We start from the raw sequence: 24,668 nt of genomic DNA, 5'->3' as shown, positions 1-24,668 counted from the left end.
CTCTCTCTCTCAGCTGTAATATCAACACTTCATGCAATTTCATTTCCCTCTCCCAAGTTTCATACTATGGCAAGAATCTGTTTCTTGTTCTGGACAAGAATACGTGAACCAGAATTACTTCAGAATTTCCAAAGCATTCTTCCTCATATAATAATCCAGAGATCATAAAACCTATTGACAATTCAAGGTTTATGTGATTTTCTGTTTCAATGTCTATGAAGCAATGGCTGCAAGAATTTCTGAACAGCATGCTACAAACTGTTACAAGCATTACATGCTTTTCAAACAACACCAACATCCATTTCCATTTCAAAATCCTATGACTAGAAGTGAAAATTGGAGGTTCTATTTAGTGGATTCACAACTCAGCATGACACTTCTTGCAGCAGGCCAAATTTGACCCTATTACACAGCATGGAGTCATCTCAATTTCTTGTTCACAATTCTGGTAGACAAAGAATGGCTTAACTGGATGAGAATTTTGTCCAGTCAATTCTGTTACATGACACTATAGTTTGGCACTGTGGAATTTCTACAACACTCCCATTCTTTCTCCAGTCAAAGATAAAGTGCAAAAACAGGTATGTGCTGGTGAGATGGCAGTTGGAATGATATTAACATGTTTTCAGTGACCCTTAAAAAAAAAACCCTATAAAAATCACATTATAGTGATTATCCACAACTGATATGTCTTCACTGTATGACACAATCCCTGTAAAATCAAATTGACATTGGTAAGATTTGGCACTCATTGCTGTGTAAGTGTGCACAGAGTTGTGAATCCACCAAATGACATGGTGGGTGTTCATATTGGTGGTAAGGAATACCACTAGAGGGATATCAGACTGTGTTGGGTGGTGGGTGTGTTGCCAGGAATCTGAATATTGGCCATGAACTGGTGCTTCTGCAGATGCTTTTGCAAGGCACTGTTCACAATAAAGCTCTTTCCACAGATGGGGCACTCATGGGGCCTGAATTCAGTGTGGACACGCTCATGCATATTTCTGGCACTGCACTGAGAAAAGCGCTTGTTACAAAAGCGGCAGGGGTAGGGCTGCTCACCTACGTGGGTGCGGACGTGGATCTGCAGGTAGCGACTCTGAGTGAACGTCCTGCCACAAATGTTGCATATGAACGGGCGAATGCCATGCACTTTCTCGTGATGCTCAACCGATGCAGCATCGGTGAACTGCAAACCACAGTAGCGGCAGTTGAATGTCTGTGCTACTGACTGGTTCCCCTGCTGTTGGCTCTGTGCACTGAATGGGGGAATGGTCTGTTGAAGCGGAACATGTGTTGGGCTTGGTGGAGGGAGTTGGTTTATTGGAGACAAAGGACTCATTTTATAGTCACCATTCCTGACATGAATTCGTTCATGCACATTGCGGGAGCTGCCTTGTGTGAAACGCTTGGTGCAGTAGCGGCATTGATACGGCTTCTCACCTGTGTGAGTTCGCTCATGAATTTGGAGGTAGCGCCCCTTGCTGAATGCCTTGCCACAAAAACCACAAATGTGATCTCGGGGGCGCATATGGGACTGCTCATGGCTAATAAGGAGTGCTACATCGGTGAAAGTTTTATTGCAGAAGCGACAAGTCTGTATTGCTGGCTGCATTGGAAGATTGGGCATGGCAACATTTTCATTTGTTTTCCGTACAGCTTCCTGTTGCTCGGTGACACTTTGTTCTGCCTGCTTGGCTGCCTTGATACGCTCATGAATTCGCTCATGAGCATTTCTGGAGCTTGTTTGGCTGAATGTTTTGCCACAATACTTACAGGAGTAAGGTTTCTCACCTGTATGGATACGGACATGGATCTCAAGGTAGCTTCTGTGTGTGAAGCGCTTGCTGCATATGTTGCATGAAAAAGGGCGCAATACATGAGTCTTTTGATGTTTGTGTAACTCAGATGAGGAAGCAAAGAGCAGTGGGCACTGCTTACAGGGGAAAATCTGGCGCTGTAACGGCTGAGCAGTCTGTACAGGTTGTGGCATAGGGGGAGGAGTACCGTTGAGCATGGTCACACCATAACACTCATGACCCAGGAGATCTCGGCTTCTCTTAAAGCTCAAGCCACACTTGTGACAGTTGTACATGCCCCAATTCCCATGCTTCTGCTCATGCACATTTCTGGATGTCATTTGATTGAATCGCTTGCCACACATTCGGCATGCATAAGGCCGCTCCCCTGTGTGAAGGCGCTCATGAACACGAAGGTATGCTTTCTGATTGAAGCCCCGGTTGCACACCCCACAAACATACGGTTTCAGAGTGCTGTGGGTGAGCTCGTGTTGTGTGAGCTGACTGGCAAAGAGGAAACACTTGCCACAAAAGCGGCACTGGAAAGGTTTGGCATCCATGTGAATGCGTTTGTGGGTGCGAAGGTGGCTGCCGTCACGGAAACGCATCCCACATGAAGGCACGTCACACACAAACGGCCTCATCTTGGTGTGGGTCCTCTCATGTGTATTGCGTGCGCTGCCCTGTGCAAACGCTTTGTCACAAAACCGACAATGATAGGGTTTCTCCCCTGTATGGATTCGCATGTGGGTTCGGAGGTATTCCTTCTGACCAAAACGTTTGGCACACACACTGCATTGGAAGGGTTTGTGTTTGTCCTCTGAAGCCTGGCTGTTTCCATTCTCTTCCACCCTCCCCCCTTGGATGCATGCATGTGCATCAAGGTCTTCTCTGGTGGGGAATAGATCACCACACATGTCACACCTGTGACCATCTACCACACTGTGAGTTATCATATGGGCATTGTATACAAGCTCTAAGGCAAACTGTTGCCCACACACTCCACACTCATACTCCTTCCCTTCATTCTCCCCTTGTCTATCCTCCCCAGGATTCCTACCATCACCTACGTCATCTCGCCTTAATTCTTGTGACCCTGTCAAACCCAGGTCTAGCATTGGTTCACCACTACCCAAGATGTAGCCCTCACCTTGTGATAGCCTATGACATTGGGTATCAAAGACATTGGAACCTTGACTCTCATTTGTATGACTGGATGATCTTTGCTCAAAGCTTGGATACTGACTATGGCTTTCTCCATTTTCTGTGGTAGAACTCTCTGTCTGTGTAGGCTCTGGTGTGGACCTCTGACAACTCTCAGCCACCATAGCAGCTATGCTCTCTCTGTCGATACTCTTTACAGCTTGGTGAACAGCCGAGGAGGACTTGATAACCTTGTTGTGGGAATATCGCAGATGGCGGGCTAAGTAGATGGCAATGGTGTACATTCTTCCACAGAACTCACACTTGTAGGTGCTGGACTCTAATAACAGGCAAGGGAATGGGGATATAAAAAGAACAACTTAAACAGTTCAACTAAGTTCCCATTTTATCCCATCACGAAACATACCTACTTCACACTACTGAGAACACAACTCCTGTTTGCGCTTTGTTTGTGCATCTGATATTACCACTGTACTTTAATTACATACGTAACAGTGGCAAGGAGTATATGGGACGTATCAACATTGCTTCATCTTCACATTCTACAAATGAGAATCATGTTTTTCACTGCATTGGCAAGTAGTATATAGTAATCAATACACTCTTGTCAAGACTGAATTGTACTTTTACAGTGTGTTCAGTGTTTCCTCCTCATGTTGTCTATTCCAATAAGTCCAATGTCAGGCTTAACAAGGTGTAACTACAAATGCAATCACTACAGTAGACAAAGCACTTCCTTATTGTTCTTAACTTGAAACCCAGATTATGGGTTGTATCTGTTGCATATTAAAGGTGAACACAAAATCTGCATTATCCCCACAGAATACATGTGCATTGCTATAGTGCACTGCTACAGAATGTGGATACTTCTAGCCACTGTGTGGGGGTTGTATTAACAACAAAATCTACTGCAATCACCTCCCAGAATAATTCAATCATTTAGGGACCAGCATTCCAATTGTACATTAACATGTGTCTGCTATTATCATTTATTTATTTATTTATTTATTTATTTATTCAAGATTTCATGCGTGTTCACAAAATAGGAATGCATACAAATGTATGCAAGTACATCTCATATAGCCAAGACAGAATATATACAGTAAGTATACATTGATAAGAAGCAGTTACAGGATAGTATACAACTCCACTAAGAGAGCTACATTATTCAAGGTAACGAACACGCAAAGGAATTGCAACATAAGCTTAAAGCTTGAAAATCGTTGCAACCCCCGTGCACACAATCTATACGCTTGCAAATAGTTTAAATGATACTTGATAGGAGTTGGGGGGGGGGGTATTTACAAAGAGAGCATGGGAACATGAGGGGGAAAGAAGAAATGCATGTGTGGTGCCTATTTGTCCTGTCGGACATTGACAAGAGAGAGAGCAAGAAAAAGTTTAAAGTGTCAAGTCATTATAAGCAAATTATACTGATTAAATTGATTAAATTTCTCATAAATCCCATTCAAATGTCGATTTCAGGGGAAATATATGATCGCAGCAAGTTTAATAGTTAATAGTCTCCAGGAGTTCAGCGTGAAGCTGATAATAGAATATGTTTGATCGACCTTTTGAAAGTAACTATTTTTTTGTAAATTATGAACATGCTGAGGTAGCGCACAATCATATCTAAACTGATACCATAACTATGAGATGTTGTTCAATTGGTACTGATTTAATTTGAATGCAGTCAACTGATGACTAAATCTAATTTTGAGTAAAAACAAAAAAATCTCTGAAGTGTATCCATCCCCCCCCCCCCCCCAGCATCAGGCATCATCTACATGAAAAAAATTAATAATAATAATAAGCAGAATACTCACTGGAATCAAACATGAGGCTGGTAAGCTCAGATATGACATCAAGCTTCTTTGCAAACTCTTCGCCATAGTAGACCAGGAGTTCAGTTCCTGGCTCAATGGCCTTGCAGGAGTGGTAGTAGATCTGGCCAAGGTACTGGAAGGCCACAAGATTCTGCTCAGATTCGCTGCGGGCGCAATTGACATAGCGCAGCCAGTTGCCCTTGCATTCATCCTTGCCATCGATGCAGTGTAACACTCTGCCCTGCACACATATCTAGTAAATAGTAGGATAGGCTCCACCTTAGTTCTGGCTGTGACAAGCTTCATATGATATTTTAGACAGCATGACACATGCAGCAAGGGCATCTACAAATTATTCCATTCACTGCCTTCATTTCGACACCAGCTGATGTAAGGTGAGACAAAATATTCCACTATAGATGAGCAATATCTACACACCAATTAACACCTCAATCTGGGTAGGTTCAAAGCTCCAAACAAGACTAAGTTCAAAATAGATGACCCTCGGTATGACTCAAATCAGGCAAAGGCAAGATCATCAGTATCTAAACCAATATCAACACAGGCATTTTTTTTTTCATCCAATTGCAGAAAATTCAACTTAATTCCTTTACTCTTAATGATGCATGGACATTGCAGGAATGTTAGATTCATGACAAAGCTTCGTCACAACTCAGTTCAAAACAGTCATGCACCTCTGCAAAAAAGTCTCCTACCACGTTGTACAATATGCACATACTATCACTACCGACAGATTTAATCACTTTGAAGCTTGCACACATTATACTGGGGATGTGAAATCAAAGAAGTGTTTGATACATTTGTATTAGCAGTTAGCACATTAGGATTCCATGTCTCTTGGAGAGAAAAAAAAAATATCATGATAATGAGATAGAGAAGCTTCTATGTATTGTCAGTTTGAAAACATTTTTCAGCGCAACATCATATAGTCAGTCACTCCAAAATGCACTGAAAACTTCTGGTGATTTGCTCACACACTTACCTCCCAGGCATAGCCACTCCTGTAGCCAGCATCATTTCCAACAATTTCACCAGCATATGGTCCAAATCGCACACCTTTAGGGATGAACTTCTCTGCCCACACCCCTTCTCCAACCCCCTCTATGCTAGAGGTGGCAATAGAGAGAAAATCAGGCAGGGTGAGGCGTGCCCTATTGTCACATTCTGCTGGTACTCGTTTGTCCTCTATGATGGTGAAAGGGTGCAGAGGGCACTCCCCCTCATAACGCTCTTTACATTCCTCACAATCTGCAGTGAAATGACAACAAAAAGACACTCCAAATCAAAATGCTTTGTTGCTTTTTCATCATGTTTTGCATTGTAATAATTCACAACATTTATATAGCGCATTATCACATGAAATGTCTCTAAGCGCTACAGGGAAAAAGAATAGAAAAGGAAGAAGAAGGTACAGTTTCAGAGATGATCAGACATGAGTCATAGTCATAGAACTAATCAATAAACAATAACTTTTTAACATGGATTTAAATTTGTCTACCGAGTCTGTTCGTTTCACGCATTTAAGTAAACTGTTCCAGAGTTGTGGCAATGCTGACTGAAAAGATCGTGAACCATAAGATTGTGTATTGACAGGAGGAGGTATTAAAAGTGATTTGTTGTTTGACTGCAAGTTCCGGGAGGGTTATTTCTTGTCACAACAATGTAAATGTAAATTTGACCATGAAAACATCATCACAACCTGCAATCAATGTCATACATGTCATATGCAAAAAGATGGCAGACCTTGCCTGATCATAAGCCAAGCTGACACAATGTGATATATAACCTGACTTAGTTTCTGTCTCAAGGAGTGTGATTGTGTGAACAAGCTCATCACTGTACTGAAAAACAAATACAGACTCCGCAAGTTGGGCTAAAGCGCACGTGTCCACATAAGATGACATGTCTGCCTAGTATCAGAAGCAAGTCAGACCATACAATCCACAGTCAAATAGATTATAAATACATAGCCATTGAATTTAAACTTTCAACATATAAACAAACTGAAAAGAATTCATAGTGCTGGGGACCAATAAGTAGCACTTGACATGAATAAACTAAAACTTACAGATGTACCGGTCATCAGGCATGCTGGACTGGATGTATGTTCGTCGTCTTGCCAGCTGCTGCTGATTATATGTCACATGATCTGATATCACAGAAAGTTAAAATAAGCTTCCATCACTACAAGCCAATCTGCTTAAAGGGATGGTATAGTATTGGTTGGGATGAGGATTGAGCTTTTAACGTTTGGCAAGATACTGAGAAACCACTCATGAAATGTTACAGAGCATATCATTCTAACAGGAATTCAAAGTTTACTGATGAAAATTGGTTTTGAAATGGCTGAGATTTCCAAAAACAAAGTAAAACAAAGCAATCATGTTAAAAGGTGGGTGCCATCTTTTATTAGTATTGCTTGTTTTGGATATCTCAGCCATTTCAAAACCAATTTTTTTATCAATAAACATTGAACTCTTTTTGGAATTACACACTCTTCCATAAGAGTTTTTTTTATTTTTTATCATCTAATCATAAAAAGTCAGAAACCTGAAGTCAGGTCTCAACCAAAACTATACCATCCCTTTAAGAGCTGCTAACAATAACATGCCTAATCCGGGCAAAATATATTGAGTGTTACACCAGCAATGGAAGATGAAGCCCTTACTTTGCAATAGCCTTGCAAAGTGTAGAACTGTACATCCAATACTTGACAACTCATATAAAAAGAGAGAAAACACACTATAGGTCTTGCATTCAATGTCACACGAAATCACATTAGATCAGGAAGAGGCTGGACCCATCTCATACTTTGGGACTCATTGACACATCCCTCACAGTAAAACTAGCCAAGACTTGCTAAAATAAGGCATCTGAATGACTTTCATTATCCCATCTAAAAGCTAAAGAAGATTGTTACTACGGACTAGATCTGATACATATGTACTTTGTGCATATCGGTGGATACATGTAAATGCCAATTTGTTTTGTGTGTAAACATGTCACTGATGAAGATATTACATTTCACAAGATAAAATCTAAAATCTAATGATAAATCAATTCAGGTTATGCACAGAAACACAGACTTACATTAATATCTCAAAGAAAAAATTGCAAAATTATCACGTAAAGGAAAACTGTTATGATGTTGCCATTGCCATGCACAAGTACAATAGGCCTAGCGTTATGTCATATGCATACATAGCAATAGCCTAACCAGATACAAGCACATTTTACAGGTAAAAGCTTAACATCAAGAAGTTACCATGTACATGACTAATATTGTGAGCCTTGTGCAACTAGGGTTTTGTAACAGCAAATTTCACAAAAAGGTTAAAAAGCCAGTTGTCTACTTACAGTCGGCCTACACATCTCCTTGTTAAAATATCATTACTCTCACTGTCACTTTCAATGGCCCTCATGACTGAACCACAACAACATGATAATAATATGGAAGCAACTGCTAGGAACACAGAAAGAAGTCTGACCTTCAAAATTACAGGAATCTTTTTCCCGAGGACTGAAGCAAGCATCTGCTGCTGCTCCTCCTCCTACTGATGACGAGGCTGATGTTGCTGCTGTGGTTGTCGTATCTTCTCCTGTCGGGGTGTCCTGATCTCCAGAAGAAGATCCCTGTGAACCAGCCGCCTCACTCGGCCCTCGTTTATTCTTGGGCTGAAGCTCTGCAATTTGCTGGTGGACATAGCGCAAGTGGATGGCTAGCTGGCCTGGCCCAGAAAACTCGTATTTGCATAGGTGGCACAGGTAGGAAGATTTGTCTGGCATAATGGAAAACCAATCACAGGTATTCAATTGGAATGTGTACACACTTCCCTTTGAATACAATTTTCTTACAAAATACTTGAGAAACAGACAGCTGCAGTCAAAGAACATTACTTGCAGATTACAGAAATTAGGTTCACACAACTATTCCAATCTTAAAGATTTGTGTAAGTTTTAAACTTTGATGACTAGCTAGTATGTAGTGTAGCACTGTGTGGATGCACATGAAGGTTTACTGATAGCAATCTTGAAGATTAGTTGATAAACCACAAGACATCAGGTCTACATGTAAGGCTTTACCCTCTATCCATGAGCTGCAGGGGGTCTCCACTCATAGTTTAGCCTCACATGGACACACTTATCAATACAGTGGAAAGTTAGCATGACTGTCCAAGAACTCTATTCCCCCTTAGCTTCTGGGTCAACCTCCAGTGCATGTTGTACACTACTGTACCGTTGCACATTATCTACTTTACACTAGCACTGTGTGTTATGTGTTTCTTTCGCTTCTGAGGTTTAATCATCATGAGGTACTATTGCTCGAAAGTTTAATATGATGTAGTAAAGATTAGGTGACCTGTGGAAGCGTTTCGTAATTTAAATGTACAAGCTAATCATTGGCGTTTAAAACTTGTAAAGATTAGAAATGTTATGTGTGCCTAACTAATATGGCATGACGCGAGTGAGGCAATCTAGATCACAAAAAGTGAAAAATTCAAATTCAATTTATGACTGATAATAATGCTGCTGCATACATAGCTTTTGTGATTACTGCTTCATCACTGCAGTGTCACCAGTAGAAGTATACACTGTAAGAAGCAGTATACTACAAGCTGCTATTACATACCGTGATATTTAACATAACATTGACGAAAAACTAACATAGCAATACAACACTTCCTATTTTTAGGGAGGTAACAATGTTTGGTCCCATCTAACCCTAATATGTTAACCTATGGAAATTTGATGTTTCTTTTATTGCCAGATGAATTTTTTCGCCAAAAAACAAAGAAAAGGAAAAAAGAATTTGTGCGGTCAAAAACAAGGAAAAACTGTGGCAAAGAATTCTACAACAGGCAAAACCAGCCTACTATTGTTGTATAAAATGAGAAAAGTGATGCATTGTCCATGAACATAAGGATGTCATCAATGCATGTCAGTCCTGGACTTGTGCAAATGACGCTATCAAAAGAGGGATACTAATTGTTTTTCTTCAAGATTTATTCACTTAGAATTTGTGCCCCTGCAATATACTTAAATATCATGCTATCTTCGTAACCTCGTTTGCTGTTGTTTTGTTTTTTGTTTTGTTTTTTATTCCCCCATAATCCTACAGCTTCAGAAATGGAACAGCAAAGCCTTGCTACTTGGCACTATGAAAAGAATGTTAGATGAAAACTCTCTTAAGGTACAGTGATTGCCAAGACTGCTATGCACTTCTGAGAAATTATTACATTCACAGGTCTGTGATGATTCTTTTTTTTGTGTGTGTGACTGTTCAATTTACTACCTTGTTTTCTTTAATTATCATTACTTGTTCCTATACAGTGCTATGTTGTAATAAAGTGTTAATGAGATGATACATGATGTGCAGGCTATGTAAAAATTCATTAACATAAGTAATGAAAGGCAGGTCCCATCATACTCAATGTCATAATCAATGTCAAATCAAAAACATTTGACATCAAGTAATTAGACACAAGACAATAAACACTACATATGATTATCAGCTTTATGTAAATACAATGCTTGATCACAAATAAACAGTATCAGTGCTCAAGCTTGAGTATGACATGTATTTGCAGTCAGGACACTCTGTGTATCATATCAAAGATTTTCTGAGATATTGCATTAACTCTTTATGTGCCTTGGTGTAAACCTCCTATATGCCACATTATTCTGAGAGAGCAACATATTCATGCTTTAGGAAATCATTCTGTCTTTTTAAATCTGTGTAACCTCTATTTTGTTACCCTGGATATGTAATGAGGAAAGATGTAGAGAAAATGTGAAGCATTACTTTGATATGAATTGAATGACTAATCTATGATTGTGTTTCTTTCATATGACCAACTGCTGCATTATTGTAGAGGTATGACTATTGCACACAAAACAATGGCAGAAACTTAAAATTTACTCGCAAATTCAGTAGCAAACACCACTTCATAGTAAATCATGACATAAAATGCAAGCCACATGTGACAGAAATGGAATTGCGAGAAATGCTTTCATTGTATAGTGGCATTTGCCGATGAATCGATCGGTTTTTGCATTTGAGCAGAATATGCGAAGCTGGCACACTGTCGACTGAGTCGGGCGTGTGAACGTGACACATAAAGAGTTAATAAAGTAGTCGTTCAACGGGTAATCAATGCCTTATATCAGACATGGAAAATCACCTTCCTGTCTTCTGCTTCTAAGCAAAACATAAGCAGCATAGTTTTGAACAAACTGCATCCTAGTAATACCACATGCATTTGTTTATCTACCATATCATACACGAATGTGGTGCTCCTGTGAACTACAAAAAATGTGATCACACAAGGTAGTGACACATTTGCAAAATCAGAACTGTCTTTACCATGAATTCAAGGATTCCATAATGAAATATCATGTCCAAAGGTAACAATGAAACCAAAACATTTCACTTTCTGTCATGAAAGATGATTCTAAACTTGTGAGTGTGACCATATGGAAGAAAAAGTGTACTTAGTGATTTTGTAAGTAAAATGCACTTTCATCATCACTTCGTTTCACTTCATCCTAATCTCTCCATTTCTGTCATTATTTCTAGAAATAGTAGCAGTAGTAGTAGTAGTAATGACATGAGTATTAGTTGTTATGTATGTTATCACTATCAAAAATATTACTCTAATTACTACTTAGAACAGCTACTTTTCTTCTATTAATGTTCATCAGTGATATCCTACAGAGAAATACTAAAATATCTACAGTACTAATAACAAAAAAGAACAGAAATACGGATACAAAACAAGGTTGATTTTGCATAATTCGAGAATAAATCATTTCTTAAAATCTATCATTTGTAACATATGACAGCAAATATTACATACAGTTCTGGAAACTAACATCAAAACATGCACACACACAAACACAACATATTCTGAAGGAAGGTGCAGAAAAACTGACACTACATTCATGTCTGTCCCCTAGCTCATTATTTCAAATCATATGTCAATTACCACCACCAACAATCTTCTTTCATTCCGATATCCTTCAAGATCCCAGAGTGCGGGTGTTTACTCACCTGGAGATGATTTTTCGTCAGGGTTCATGTCGTCAGATAAGGGCTCAACATCTTCTGATAATCGGCGTGGTGATTTCTGTTTTCGACGACCAGACATTTCCATTGCATGGCACTCATGGATTACAACCTGAAGGGTGGTAAAACAGCAGCAAAAACAACAAGATGATACTCAACTCGCATTTCACTCGAGAGCAATATCAAATTGTGACTTTTAGGAAATAGAAGCCATGTGCTAAACTCAAAGTAACAAAATGATCTTGGCACTTTCGAATCCACATGGAGACTATTATAAAGGCTCTATTATCAACTATGAGAATACAAACATACGTAGTGCATTACCTTGTATCAGTGACACAACAGCAGATATGAACACTAAATAATATAAATTGCTCCTTGTCGTAAAACATCAGAATTTACAGAAAAAAATGACTCAGACAATAGATTGCAGAGGAATATCACATTAACTTGACTTGTATTCTCATTATCAACACATTTAATTGCAAACAATCAACTCAACATAGACAATAGAATGAATATCACAATGTGAACATAAAAACTGCGCTTGTGAAGAGAGACAAGAACCACCCTTAATATAATACTTACAATCTCCTCAGAAAAACAACCATATTCTCAAAAAGCTACAATATCAACATTTCAAACATACCCTCATTTTGTTGGAAATGGAATGTACATGTACTAACCTTGAAAATTAATTTCCTGCTAGCACGGAAAAGTACCCTTCTCTCATTCTATCCTCTCTTCTCTTTTTTCTCTCTCTTTTATAGCAGTCTGCTACAACCTACATTTTGTAGTACCATATTATTGGAGGGATGTTTATTCAAAATATACAGTCTATCAAAAATCCAGTGGATTCGATCCAATGCCTTCCCACCATTATTGCCCTAGATTCCTAGAGGGTCGCCACTTCAACATCCAATCACCTCTCGTGTTCAACAATTACGACAAGGGCTATGATTTCCCGTAGGCAATCAACCCGCAAACATATTTCTATGCACTTGCATGAATGCATTAACGTTCTAGGCATTAGTTCTATATCCCTACGTGGAATACATACCCTACTATTTTACACTAGATACAGTTCATTCAACCATGCTGGCAACCTTCTATTCAGGGACACAATAATACCCAACTACTGAAACTGCATTGTCAAGGGCTGTTAAGCAGAGGGTTTGAATAAAACAGGTGAAAATATTTCTTTGCAGGACAGAATGATGAAAAGACTCCCCAAATTTCGTACCATAAAGACAGACTCACAATGGATGGCCACACATGCGCACACACACACAAAGTAAATAGCTTATCTGTACTGAACAACGCAGGAAGATATTTTGGATATGACAAGCACCTATTACCGTTTATGTACATATTCCAGCTGCAATCAAGGAACTTGTAATTCCATGTGAGATTTACCCAACTATAACTGCAATCCTCCCTGCTGCAATGCATAATGACCAAGTCATTATGCATTGCAGCTGAGTGACTACCATATTTGAGCAAAATTGCATGAGAAGGCAATACGCCTCCCACCACCTTCAGTCTAACCCTTTCAATCTTGATGTAATACCTCCATGTTTGTTTGTTTGTTTGTTTGTTTTTTTTGGGGGGGGGGGTGGGGATGAGAGCATGGCGCCCATTTGAACAAGTTGAGATCCCATCCCCCTAGGGATGTTACCTGCCAAGTCTACAATCTAGGCCACAATTTGGGGGGGGGGGGGGCTGGATCCGCCATCAACAAATTTGAAACTATAGTCATCAATGTATCAACTTAAAGTATCATCTTAGCTCTATCACTTCCGGTTCGAGATCCCCTATTTTTTAATTTTTGTATTTATTCATTTATTTTTCTTTTATTTCATTTTTTTTTTTTGGGGGGGGGGGGGCATGGTTCTCATAGGAACATCTTGATATCCTATTGTCCAAGGGATGCTACCTGCCAAGTTTGGTGGAAATCAACATGGGGTTTTTATGAAGAAGATGAAAATGTAAAAAGTTTAGCATGAATGATGACAGAGGACAGAGGACAGACACCAGACGATAAGCAATCGCAACATCTCAATTGAGCTTTTGGCTCAAGTGAGCTAAAAACATCAGGAATGTAGCAAATCCAATCAGCTACAGATTTTCACTATCAACTACACTAAGTGCAACTTGCATAGCACTTCTCTGGGCTGACTTGTGGGAAAGAGACATGTCAAAGCCATGTGACGATCACGAGGTTAGACATGCTTTGGAGGAAACTACACGTCAAAAAACATCTTGACAAAAATAATTATTTCTACCAATGCAGTAAGTCAAATACTTCCAATAAATTATAAATTGTGGTAATAGTCAGCTTGCATGCATATAACCCGTGTGTTTCACACGACATTACAGACAACCCCATATGTACTTATGTTGCATCAATGCCCACATTAGAGCAGGAAAAGTGACAATCACTCTTTTGATAATATATCACCCTTTCTTCACACATGCTGTGTAAACTTACTAAAACTTTTAATCTGTTATCAGTGATAAGTAAATATATTGTAATTTTCATGCTATGCAGGTGAGCATACATACAAATATGAAACTATTGTGGCAGGTCGTTGCTCATCTGTACCAGATAATACTCTGCCCATGAGTAATCAGCTAACTATTCCTTAGCAGAAGGACAGCGAAATGCACTAAATACATTTGGTCACTTTATGTAATAAATGCTTTCTGGAGGAAAACTTCTCTCACACTCATCTATGTAGTATAACCACAAGTCATTGTCACCAAATGTGACACAAAAGTGAAAGTGACAGAATACTCACTAATAACTGTGGTACTGAAAATTGTGTCAACAAAGGTATGTCACATGACAGGCATGTTTGAAAAACATTAGAGCATTCATATCTCCATGTTGCGCAACTTTCCTACCCTGAAATAAACATGACTTAGTGTGATGAGATCAGATAAGGTGGAAGTATCATAGAAAGAGCTTCATACATACTGTCATCTGACATGTATGATACCTTGATACAGACGTATGAAACAATGCCCTATTTTCACTTGTAATAATATATGGGCTGGGCTGTACGCTTTTCTATTTTGATTAATTGGGATTGTGCAATGTTTAAGAGTCTAAAAATAATCTTCCACTACCAGACATATTTTGTTTTTCTTTTAAGGGATGAGAATTGATAATCTGGTGTGTATTCAATACCCCTATAGACACAAGCACTATCCAATCATATAGCACTAATTCTGCTGCTTCTGTAAATACCCTCATCACAATTACTACCTATCCAACCTGACAGATGAGAACCGCAACCAGAACTTATGAATGCTGCCAGCTATTGTCAATATACAAATGATTCAGCACGCCATAACCTGGGGTACTGGCCAGGGTAGCGCCATCATGTGTTCTGAAGATGTACAGATACACACTGCTATCATGGAGGCCAAATTTTAGCAATCAGAAATAGTAATCCAAATGCCAACTTATCCCTGGTATGCTGCGATTAAGATAATTGCAATGAAACAAAACTTTATCATTTTTTTCCCCCAAAATGTTATTATTTTCCAGAGCAATTCAGAAAGAGATTATCTTATCTGGTTTTTCTTAGTTTTTACCTCCACCAAGGGAGGAGGTTATGTTTTCGTTACCATTGGTTTGTTTGTTTGTTAGTTAGTTAGTTAGTTTGTCCGTGTGCAAAATAACTCAAAAAGTAGTTAATGGATTTTGATGAAACTTGCAGGAAAGATAAGAATGATACAAGTAACAGATGATTAAATTTTGGTAGTGATCCGAGAATTTTTGGGGGAATCTATGCTGATATTTTGGCAGGTTGGGTCAATGAACTTGGGAGTTCAGGCTGCGCATATTTGAGGTTTGCATGCGCGCACTAAAGTGCGTGCTCCACTTTCTGCTAGGGCGAGGCGCACTGCGCAGCTCAGGGTTTATGACGTAACAAAGGCTTCTATATTGGGAAATCGGGCGATATTTCTCAGCATGTACTAGTATACCTATGGGTGGAAATTACTGATCTCTATGGAAGAGTCCAAAGAACTTTTCCCCAGTGGTGAAGAAGAGAAAAATCTCTTTGGGAAGAGCAAGATCATCGGTGGAAAGTAGCTGCTTGGCGGAGGTCTGCGCTCTCAGAGTGCTTTTCTAGTTTTTATTATTATTTTTTCTTACTTCTGCTCTTTATGTATAACAGGATATCAATCATGTGATTTCTAATATTACATGTGGGGGTAATGCACCCTACAAGCACTGCTTTTTAGCATTCCTCTTGTTTCAAGCATTTCTGTATACTTAAAATATTAATGTAAACTTATGTATTGTGATGTTATTTCTGGAAAATATTTTTATGATTCTGTTGGAAATGAAAAATATAAATGAATGAAAAATGAATTTATAAATGAAATGACAAACTCAAGCCTATGATTTTTTTTATTTTTGTCTGTGTACTGATAATGCATGTTTCCGTTGCTGAATGCTGCTTTAAAAAGAAATTTTCTCCACCTTTTTGATCCCTTATGATCCCTTATCACGTATGATTTGAGAGAAGGAAATTTAATAGATTCCTTTATTCAGGGGTTTTGTCTGTTCCCCTCCCCCACATGGGGAACGGTGCACATTTGTACGCCGTCCAAGTGACAACACCTGCTACATTTGGTGAAAATTTGACTACGCATTCTCTAGAAGAGGATGAAAATGTACAATTCAGGCCCCAAATTACCCCCCCCCCCCCTTGCTCCAAGGGAGGCACCCCTGGATCTGCTATGAACTAATGTGGAACTATAGTCATCAATGTACTTACTCAAAGTATCAACTTTATAGCTCTATTACTTCTAGTTCTAGGGAAAATATTAAAGAGTTTTTCATTTGGAGTGGGGTGGTTAAGATTGAGGTCCTATCCCCTGGGGATGCTACCTGCCAGTTTGGTGAAAATCTGTTACGGGGTTTTCAAGAAGAAGATGAAAATATTACACAAATAGTGAATGGTCACGAGTGTAATGGTACAAGATTTCGCACGAGGTGAAAGATAGAGGCGCTCTATTCAACGAGGTGAAGCCGAGTTGAATAGTGTGCCTCATCTTTCACAGAGTGCGAAATCTTGTTCCATTGCACGAGTAAAGAAAATACACTATTTGTTTTATACAACAACTTAAACGTCAAAAGATTTGGTACTCATAAATTCTTGAATTTAGCACAGAAATGGCAACCATTTTCCGTGTAAGACAAATGAGTAGCCTCACAGTTGCAAGTCACCATGTACGTACGTATGCGAAACAAAGTTGTTTACAAAAATGAGTGACAAAAGTACGCGCTTGTAAGCACGATTGTAATTGTTGCGTGCGCGCGGCACATGTTTATTGTGACATCAGAGCACCTGCAATGGAACATTTTGCTCAAACAAAATTGCACTGCTGACAGCCAGAGCATGCAATGGAACTTTTCACTAAATATCACGTGATGGGCAATCGACCAATTGGATAGCTACATTCTAAATAGGTGTTGTATAAAAAACGCTGACACACGACAGACGACAGATGACGGACAGAGAATGATTGCAATAGCTCACTTGAGCCTTCTGCTTAGGTGAGTTAAAAAAAAAATCCATGAAGAAATGTGGATGGTAGAGCACACATACCAAAAAATGCAAACATTGGGGGCAGCATAACCACAACTAGTACAGGTCAAGATTTGATGAAAAAAAGCTTCTGTACAAATCTTGAACAACAAAATCTGTTGAGAAATGTGGCCAGTAGAGAAGTGACAAGGAGACCCTAAACAATCAACCTACAAATGTGCATGGAAGAATGCACACAAGAGATATAACATGGTATTTGCCTTTGACCCCGTAAAAGGTGTAACATTGAAGCCAGCATCATCAAAACTTAAAGGGGTTCATATTTGACTGTGATAAACCTCTGTACAAAACCTAAACAAATCTGTTCAGAAATGTAGCTGTTACTTAGAGTGCACATTATAAGACCCTTACAAATCAATTTTTCAGAGACTCCAACCCTCCCGTTTTCGACAGGAGATCTCCCGCCGAAAGCCCATTTTCGCAAAATCTCCCGTTCTCCCGTTTGAGGTTTGATTTCTCCCGCCCTGGCTCTGTGTCTCCCGGTGGAAAGGATTTCTTACTTATTGCTATCATATGCAAATGAGCCTTAGCTAGCACCAGAGAACATATAAAACCCTAGGAACTTCTCGCTTCGCACACATCAACTTGGAGTCTCCCGTTTGTTAGGGGTTTCGGGCGGGAGAATCTCCAGATCAGAAGGTGCTTGGGGTTGGAGTCTCTGATTTTTTATTTTTTTTTTTTTTTGTATAAAAAGGCAGATAAAGCGAGGGTGCTACCAACAAACTTATAGGCAGCTAGATCTTAACAATGATATGCCTCCATACTAAATATAAAAGAAAAAAATCAGTTAACAGAAGACACATGGCCAGTATTGTGCAAACAATATAGTCTACACAAATGGCAGTGGTGGCAGCATAACACTGCTGAATCCAAGTATCCTCCAATTCATGAACCAGGAGATACAATAACAATCAACATCATCATGAAACTACTACTATTATTAAAACCAAAAAATTCACAATAATACTGACATCAAAAAATTTGATAACAGAAAAAAGACAAAAAGATGATAAATTATTGGGCCATGCATGCTCAAACTAGTTTAAACCCTCTTGTCTATGCCAGAGTCATATTAATATTTAAACTAGAAGCCACAACAAAAACTGTTTGGTACTCCAAAGGCAGAGTTTAGAAAGTCCATGAAGCTTGCCCGACTTAGCACGGATAATTGAAAGTGAAGAGAACTTAAAAGCCTAGCACATAAACATTTAAGGGCTTTTGGAGATCCGCAAATGTAACGATTTGAATGAGTGAGGATAAATCTTTAACTATCTCCTATAGAATAATTCAATTAGACACTTAGACCAAAAAAAAAAAAAAAAAAATCACTAAATTTGTCCAATGACTGTCACCGTCAGTGTGAAATGCATTAGTATATAAGCCTCTTCAAACAACCCTCATGACAAAACACCATGAGCAAAATTTAATAATTCAAAAGGGAAAGTTAAGAACTTGTAGGGATGGGTCTCAAGAGGCCCTCTACACAGCTGGGGATTGCCTCCCAATGATAACAGCTCAACTCTGTCTTGGGCGACAACCTTCTATTCATTTTTCTTGCAATTACAGGAAAACTCTGACAACAAGGTCACAGGGGCTGCCAATTTTACCTCGTTATACCTGGTACCTCCTTGTAAACATAATAAATTAGAAACCAGCTAAAACAGTAATAGTGCCAATGACATGGCATAACTACTTAACAAGATTCGAATAAGATTCAGATATTAGAGCATGAAACCTTCTGTAAATTACAGAATAATTGCCAAATGGCAACAATTTTAGAAGGTTCTAAAAGCGTGCTCTATTTTCTATCATTGTCTGGCTTTTTTAAAAATATACTGTGAGCATTTTACTGCATTCTGGAACTCGATTTACAGAACCAATGCATGTCAAAACCGCAAAGGGAGCATTTACAATTACACAGACACACATTTTACCTTGGTTTTGACAATGTCTTCTTGCACCTTATTTCAGTAAGCGTTAAGACTGCTTCACGCTAAATATGATGCATTGATCCTTGTGAATGGTGTTAAGAGGTGATGTTCTTTCATGGTTTAATCATTAAAGATTATAACTGAATTTTAGAACTTTATAAATATTTGTGAGTGCTGCCATACGAGAGAAACTACAGGTGATATTTTATATGTTTCTCTCTCCTTTTTTAAGCAGTTTATTCAATAGGAAAAAACTGAGTGTAGTTCAGCGTCCCAGCTTACGTATCTAATGGTGGACTCAAACCATCTGGATTAGCAAAGAAATCCACTATTGATGTCCCAGCTAACTGGTCCTTTGTTTTATTATCAGCAATTTCAGCATGCAGGGGAGTAACTGACAATTTTTAAAGGAAAGCATGTGTCTTGTGTACTTTACATTATACATACATGTGTAATGAAGTAAACTGTATGTGATGTAAATAAAAACTGTAGGATTGGGTGCAGTACTTTCAGTAGGGGGTAGTAAGATGAGGAAATAACAAGTGTATTGACATTACAGAATCAACTGATACAAATGTCCATGCTATTTTGTATACCATGCAGGCATTTCAAGGTGAGAACCATCACTACATACATGTGTATTTCCTGCATTTTTTTTCTACCAACACTTTATTACTAAATGTTCCATGAGAATACATTAATCAGTTCCTGAATTACTCATCAAAAGCCAAGATTTGAGAATATTGTCCATTAATTCTAACAAAATATTTCACACACAAAAAAAAATGTAAATGAGTGCCCTTTCATAATTTATATTTAAATTATGAAAGAATCAATGACACCATTCTTGTTGAGTCAAAGTGATTTTCAGAATTAAACCTTGAACTCTTCTTCTGGAATACTGCCCACTGTTTTACACAGAGCCAACCAGGCAGGTAGGCTAGTGTATACACAGGGGTATCTGGGTTGGGCCTTTTCAGTGGGTTACCTGTATACGCTGTTATTTCCATGCATAAGGTGGTCACAGACATTTTCACAAGATATTGTTTTTGCAATTTTTGCAAGAAAATACGAAGGGAATTCCTAAAAAATTTACTTTTCTAGCATAATAAAAGAGCACTTGACTTACCACTTTCAGGAAGCAGGGGGAATAGTTGCTACCCTTAAAGTGAAAACATAGTTTTGGTAAGGGTTTGAGAACCCGTCTGGCACCATTTCATATTTGCGTGCAATATATCGAAAGAGTCTACTAAGAAACTTACCTGGCTGACGCGATTTGCCGGGATGAGGAGTTGTTCTGGAGTATTTCAAGATCAAAAACAAGAGTCGGTATACCAACTTTTCTTCTAGAAGGATACAGACTAACTCGGTCTCACGGAAAACTCGGCCATATTTCAGACAATTTACACACAGTTTGTGATCGCCATAGGCCTACTGAAAAGACAATAAAAAACGCTTGATAAACAACAAAACAACTTCAAAGACAGCGCGTCTCAGGTGATGTGCGTAATACGCTTGAGGACCACGCGCTGTCCATTTGTTTTGTACAGGATTAGGGCGCATAGCACATTCCTGTCTTTTCAGTTAAGCGTCTTTGGTATCAACTCGGACCATAACTGTGACCAGCCAGAACGTGAAGTGCTACAGGCCACTCCCATAGTACAATGCTATACAATCCAGAGGGACAACTCGTCCTGCTGTCAAAGCGAGGCCGAGTTGTCCCCGAGTCCGAGTTTAGCCTGACCCCGATCGGGTAAGTTCCGAGACTGCGACTCCGGCGAACCTTTTTGGTTATTTCGCATTTTCGTTGTTAACCATCCAATAGCTTGTTATTACAGCGTTATTCCACACATTTCTTTGGCATACATGCACATTTGGGAGTGAAATTTGACAACTTTTGCAGAGGTACCAGAACTATGTTTTGGATTTAACATATATGTCAGTATAAGTTGATGGAAGAATGTGTAATTTTCATGAAAAATGAATTTTTGTGGAATTCCCTTTACATTTTCTATATATAGTTGTCCACACATACATCATAATTTCTAGCAGTCTCCTCATCTAGAGGTGCCAACATCAAAAGTTTAAAAATTCATAACTTTTGCATCGATTCTCCGATTTTCTTCAAACTTTTCACTGAAGTGTTCTACTAATGTTGCTGCTTTCACTCAATCCACATTACTCTTTGGGTTGGGGTTTCCTTTAATACAAAATAGATCTACATATCACATTGAGTCACCAAGTAGGTAAAGGATGTCATACGGCTGTGTATAGTCATAGACAGTCTAGTAAGATGTCCCATTTGAATCTTCTTTCAAATACTAGTCACAGCCATTTTAAATGGAAAATGGAAAATATCATGTTTGTAAACTGCAGAATCCCCTACCATTGCTTCACATTAAAATGAGGGTAAAGAGCCAATGCTGCACCATTCTATTCAGTTCATCAAAGCACATCTTCCATTCAATAAAGTTCTATTATGACAAGCACATGCTCCATCTAGAATCCCCTGAACTTTGATTGATGCCTTAATCCCTTCTTGCAGCTCCCATGCAAAGCAATACTGGGATAATGAACTTGGGCTGTGTGTCATAAGGAGATGCCATTTGATGTACATATAATAGTATCAGGTACAGTATCATACAGTAAAATTCCATGTGTCTTGCAGAAGACTGTAAACTTTTGGGCAATCATGCACTTTAAATAGGGCCCTACATTTTTGGTAACTCGATGGCTCAATCCCTGTATTTCAAGAAGGAATCCAACTAACCCCCACACACTGAGCTGCTGGTGAGCTGCTCTTGTTATATGGAACGCCATTTGACAAGGTCGCTAAAAGCCCGCCTCACACAGTCACACTACAACTTTGACTACAATTAGCTTGCGTTGTGTTTTGACAGAACATCAACATCGAATTGCGTGCTCTCCACTGCAGGATTATCTAGTGTTAAGAAGTCTGCGATATAGCAGCCTCCGATTTTTGAACATCCTCGCCAGCCACAACAGTTGGGTAAATATTTTTATGCCCCCTTCATATAGATAATCTACTATCCACCACTGCCACAAATCGCGCAGACTACTGTACCTGTGCAAGCAAGGCGTGTGTGTGTGTGTGTGTACATGCGGTGGCTGCCCATAAATCAGTAACTGTGTAGACAGTAACAGACAAAACAGAATAAGGTCTTGGTAGATTTTCTTTTTTAGTCATCATTTCACAGAATAATCTGAATAATTTTGCCAAGGACAGCTGGACATATGCCCTCTTACAATAGCTTCATCTAAAATCATATGAAGGCCGAGGCTTTACCACTGATGAGTTGCGTTGAGTGCCACATGCAGCACCCGGTCTCTGCTCACATAGCGCACGGAAGGGCAAACAGCGTGGTGTACCACCAGTGCTTTCATTATGGACACTTACATCGACACATAACATAAAGACCGGTCTACACACACTGCATCCCAATGCAAAATTCAACACAAATGCCCACAGTACCGAAACACATGCTGTCAAATCAGTGGTGCCCGATTGAATTCACATGCACTGCTTACTGTGCTTGATTAGAGTCTAACGTTAGGCCCTAGGGTAAAATTTTGTACCAATATCCAATACTGTAAAAGTGGATATTTTCATGCGACTAATTTTTCGCGCTAGGCCGGGTCAGAAGAGTTTCACGTGTTTTTAATTCCGCGGAATCAAGACATCACGCACAGGAACGTATGGCAAGCAAAAATATTCGCGTGTTTTTATTTTCGCACTAGTTTATGGTTGCGCGAAATGCGCGAAAATTTCAACACCGCGAAAATTTCCACTTTTACAGTATTAAATACAGGGCCCTATGGCCCTATTGAATGATCGATTGCCAACTTTTGACCAACAATACTCCACAAATTTCATTGTTTGGGGAGGATCTAATCAAAATGTACAAATTAATAAAGATCTAAGTATCACTATCACTTATTCACAGCATGTGTCGTTTAACATGTAGATCTAATGTGCTAGATTCTAACAGTAACAGTAACACTTTCACTCATAACCATCCACATCCACTTCATTTGCCGTTCAGGACTTTGGCCGTACCCGGCCTGACACGCTGATGACATGAACATCGGACTAGACTCTAGGATCTATTAGTCAGGGTCTATGATTACTGAGTTACGAGTAAATCTTGATCTTGACCAATGCTAATTACGCATGGATCACATAAGTTTAACCACCCATGCCCCCCATGTCATGGCATGAAATAGAACAGCTGCAGCAGGCCTGTCACAGTATTGTGTTATAAATCTTGCACTGCACTCCTGCAGATATTATGACGATCATAAAGCACTCTCTTGATATAGCAACAACCCAACTGGAACTTAATATCAATTGAATTGCCTACACGCAAACTATTCATAACGTTCTCACTAACATAACAGGTTAGAGAGGTCTAACGTTAGACTCTACATGCAATTGACCCTTCGTTGTTCTACATACTACACATTGCATTATGTCAATGATGCCATTTCCCGTTCGCAGTGAATGTGATCACGGCGGACGTTCAACGCAAGTCATCCACCGAACTAATCCTGCAACTCTCGCACACGCTTTCTCAAGCAACCCATTCATCATACGGAGCTTAGCATGCATTTTAACTACTAAAACCGACACATAAAAGAAATGAAAATGTGTGTAACAACCTTTTACTACCTACACCTACGCAGAAACTTCCGAAATTGGGCGGTAAGGTCGGCCTTTGTTCGCGTTTCTCTCCATTTTCCCGTTCGCAGCGGCCCCGTCAAGTTTACATTACATTTAGCGAAATCTGACCCCTTTCCGAGTCACTTTCCGGGTCGTGCCTTGTGGATGACCTCGGGGGTGGGGGGGGGGGGGGAAGGAGAGAAGGGGAACAATCTTCCTCCGGGGATATGTTTGCTAGCGAAGCACGCAGTCGCGTAAGAATTCGCTCTCATTAGCTCATGGGCGAGAATTCATACAAAACTTTTGACCAATCACAAAGTGGGCTAGATGCCCTTCGCGCATCCACGGTCAGAAACGAGATGTGTCCTGTAGATACGGCCAGGACAGAATACCAGTACAGTACGGTAATCATGCATTTCTGATATCGTCACTTACCGTTCGCCGAATGAGTACCGCGTTGAACTTCGTGTGACAACACAGCAATGGCTTCCCACCTCCCAGCTGCTAGCACCACTTACAACCAATGCAATGTGGTGGTGGTGGTGGAGGT

General features: G+C 39.5%; 1 protein-coding gene across 1 annotated transcript; it reads right to left on the bottom strand.

Moving 5' to 3' along the window:
- Positions 1-829: 829 nt before the first annotated feature.
- On the bottom strand, positions 830-24,207 carry LOC140229438 (uncharacterized). The gene is made up of 7 exons (XM_072309689.1): positions 24,118-24,207; positions 11,862-11,988; positions 8,299-8,589; positions 6,879-6,959; positions 5,793-6,058; positions 4,790-5,042; positions 830-3,282 (listed from the first exon to the last, which is right to left on the bottom strand). The coding sequence occupies exons 2-7, from the start codon at positions 11,962-11,964 to the stop codon at positions 830-832; spliced, it is 3,447 nt and encodes a 1,148-aa protein (XP_072165790.1). The 5' UTR covers positions 11,965-11,988; positions 24,118-24,207.
- Between the last annotated feature and the right edge of the window lie 461 nt (positions 24,208-24,668).

Source organism: Diadema setosum, chromosome 6, assembly GCF_964275005.1.
Source record: "Diadema setosum chromosome 6, eeDiaSeto1, whole genome shotgun sequence".
Classification (NCBI taxonomy): domain Eukaryota; kingdom Metazoa; phylum Echinodermata; class Echinoidea; order Diadematoida; family Diadematidae; genus Diadema; species Diadema setosum.
This window is presented reverse-complemented; position numbering and strand designations above follow the sequence as displayed.

What these genes read in the sequence shown, in the direction of transcription:
- LOC140229438 (XM_072309689.1), bottom strand. Translation starts at nt 11,964, where the DNA reads ATGGAAATGTCTGGTCGTCGAAAACAGAAATCACCACGCCGATTATCA. An exon ending in AGATTCCTGTAATTTTGAAG is followed by an intron (nt 6,960 to 8,298) that starts GTCAGACTTCTT and finishes CTGTGATATCAG; the next exon opens with ATCATGTGACATATAATCAG. An exon ending in GCCTGATGACCGGTACATCT is followed by an intron (nt 6,059 to 6,878) that starts GTAAGTTTTAGT and finishes ATTTCACTGCAG; the next exon opens with ATTGTGAGGAATGTAAAGAG.